This window comes from Alligator sinensis, unplaced genomic scaffold (assembly GCF_000455745.1).
Source record: "Alligator sinensis unplaced genomic scaffold, ASM45574v1 scaffold1740_1, whole genome shotgun sequence".
In the NCBI taxonomy this organism is placed as follows: domain Eukaryota; kingdom Metazoa; phylum Chordata; order Crocodylia; family Alligatoridae; genus Alligator; species Alligator sinensis.
In genome coordinates, this window is record NW_005843154.1 from 66,679 (window position 1) to 67,325 (window position 647).

The window sequence follows — 647 nt, forward strand, 5'->3', positions numbered from 1 at the left end:
GGGGGGGGGCTGAGGGGGGGGTCTTGGAGGTGGTGGGCGGGGCCTGGGGCAGCAGGCTGGGCCCTGACAGCCCCCCCTCACCAATCTTCCTGTGCTGTCCTTCTCCCTCCCCACCCCAGGGGCAGTGAAGATCACGCCAGCTCATGACCACAATGACTTTGAGGTGGGGCAACGCCATGGCCTGGCCTGCATCACCATCATTGACGACAGCGGGCGCCTCATCAACGTGCCCCCTCCCTTCCTGGTACCCAGGGGGCCAAACCAGGCTGTCTTGGGGAGAGGGGTGCTGGAGGGATTGAGGCGGCTGGGATGTACTGGGGGTGGGGGAAGGGCCTGGGTTTGATTGGACACAGAGAGGTGGGGGGAACTGGGATGGGTTGGGGGAGGTAGGAGGAACTGGACCATACTAGGTTGGGGGGGACCTGGGCCATACTGGGCCCAGGAGGAGGTAAGAGGGATCTGGGCAAAACTGGGTTCCGGGGCAGAGTGGGAACTGGGCCATACTGGTTTTGGGAAGGGCGGAGGATCGGCCACACTAGGTGCAGGAGCGGGGGAACTGGGCTATTCCGGATCTGGGAGGGGAGGGGGAACTGGGTCATACTGGGTCCAGGGAAAAGGGGAACTGGGCTCAAGTGGGGTGGGGGGAG

General features: G+C 64.6%; 1 protein-coding gene across 1 annotated transcript in view; it reads left to right on the top strand.

Moving 5' to 3' along the window:
• The window catches only part of VARS (valyl-tRNA synthetase), a 26,183-nt gene that overhangs the window by 12,363 nt on the left and 13,173 nt on the right, over nucleotides 1-647 (top strand). Inside the window, 1 exon segment of the mRNA XM_025194051.1 lies at nucleotides 120-244. Coding sequence (XP_025049836.1) covers nucleotides 120-244 — 125 coding nt within the window.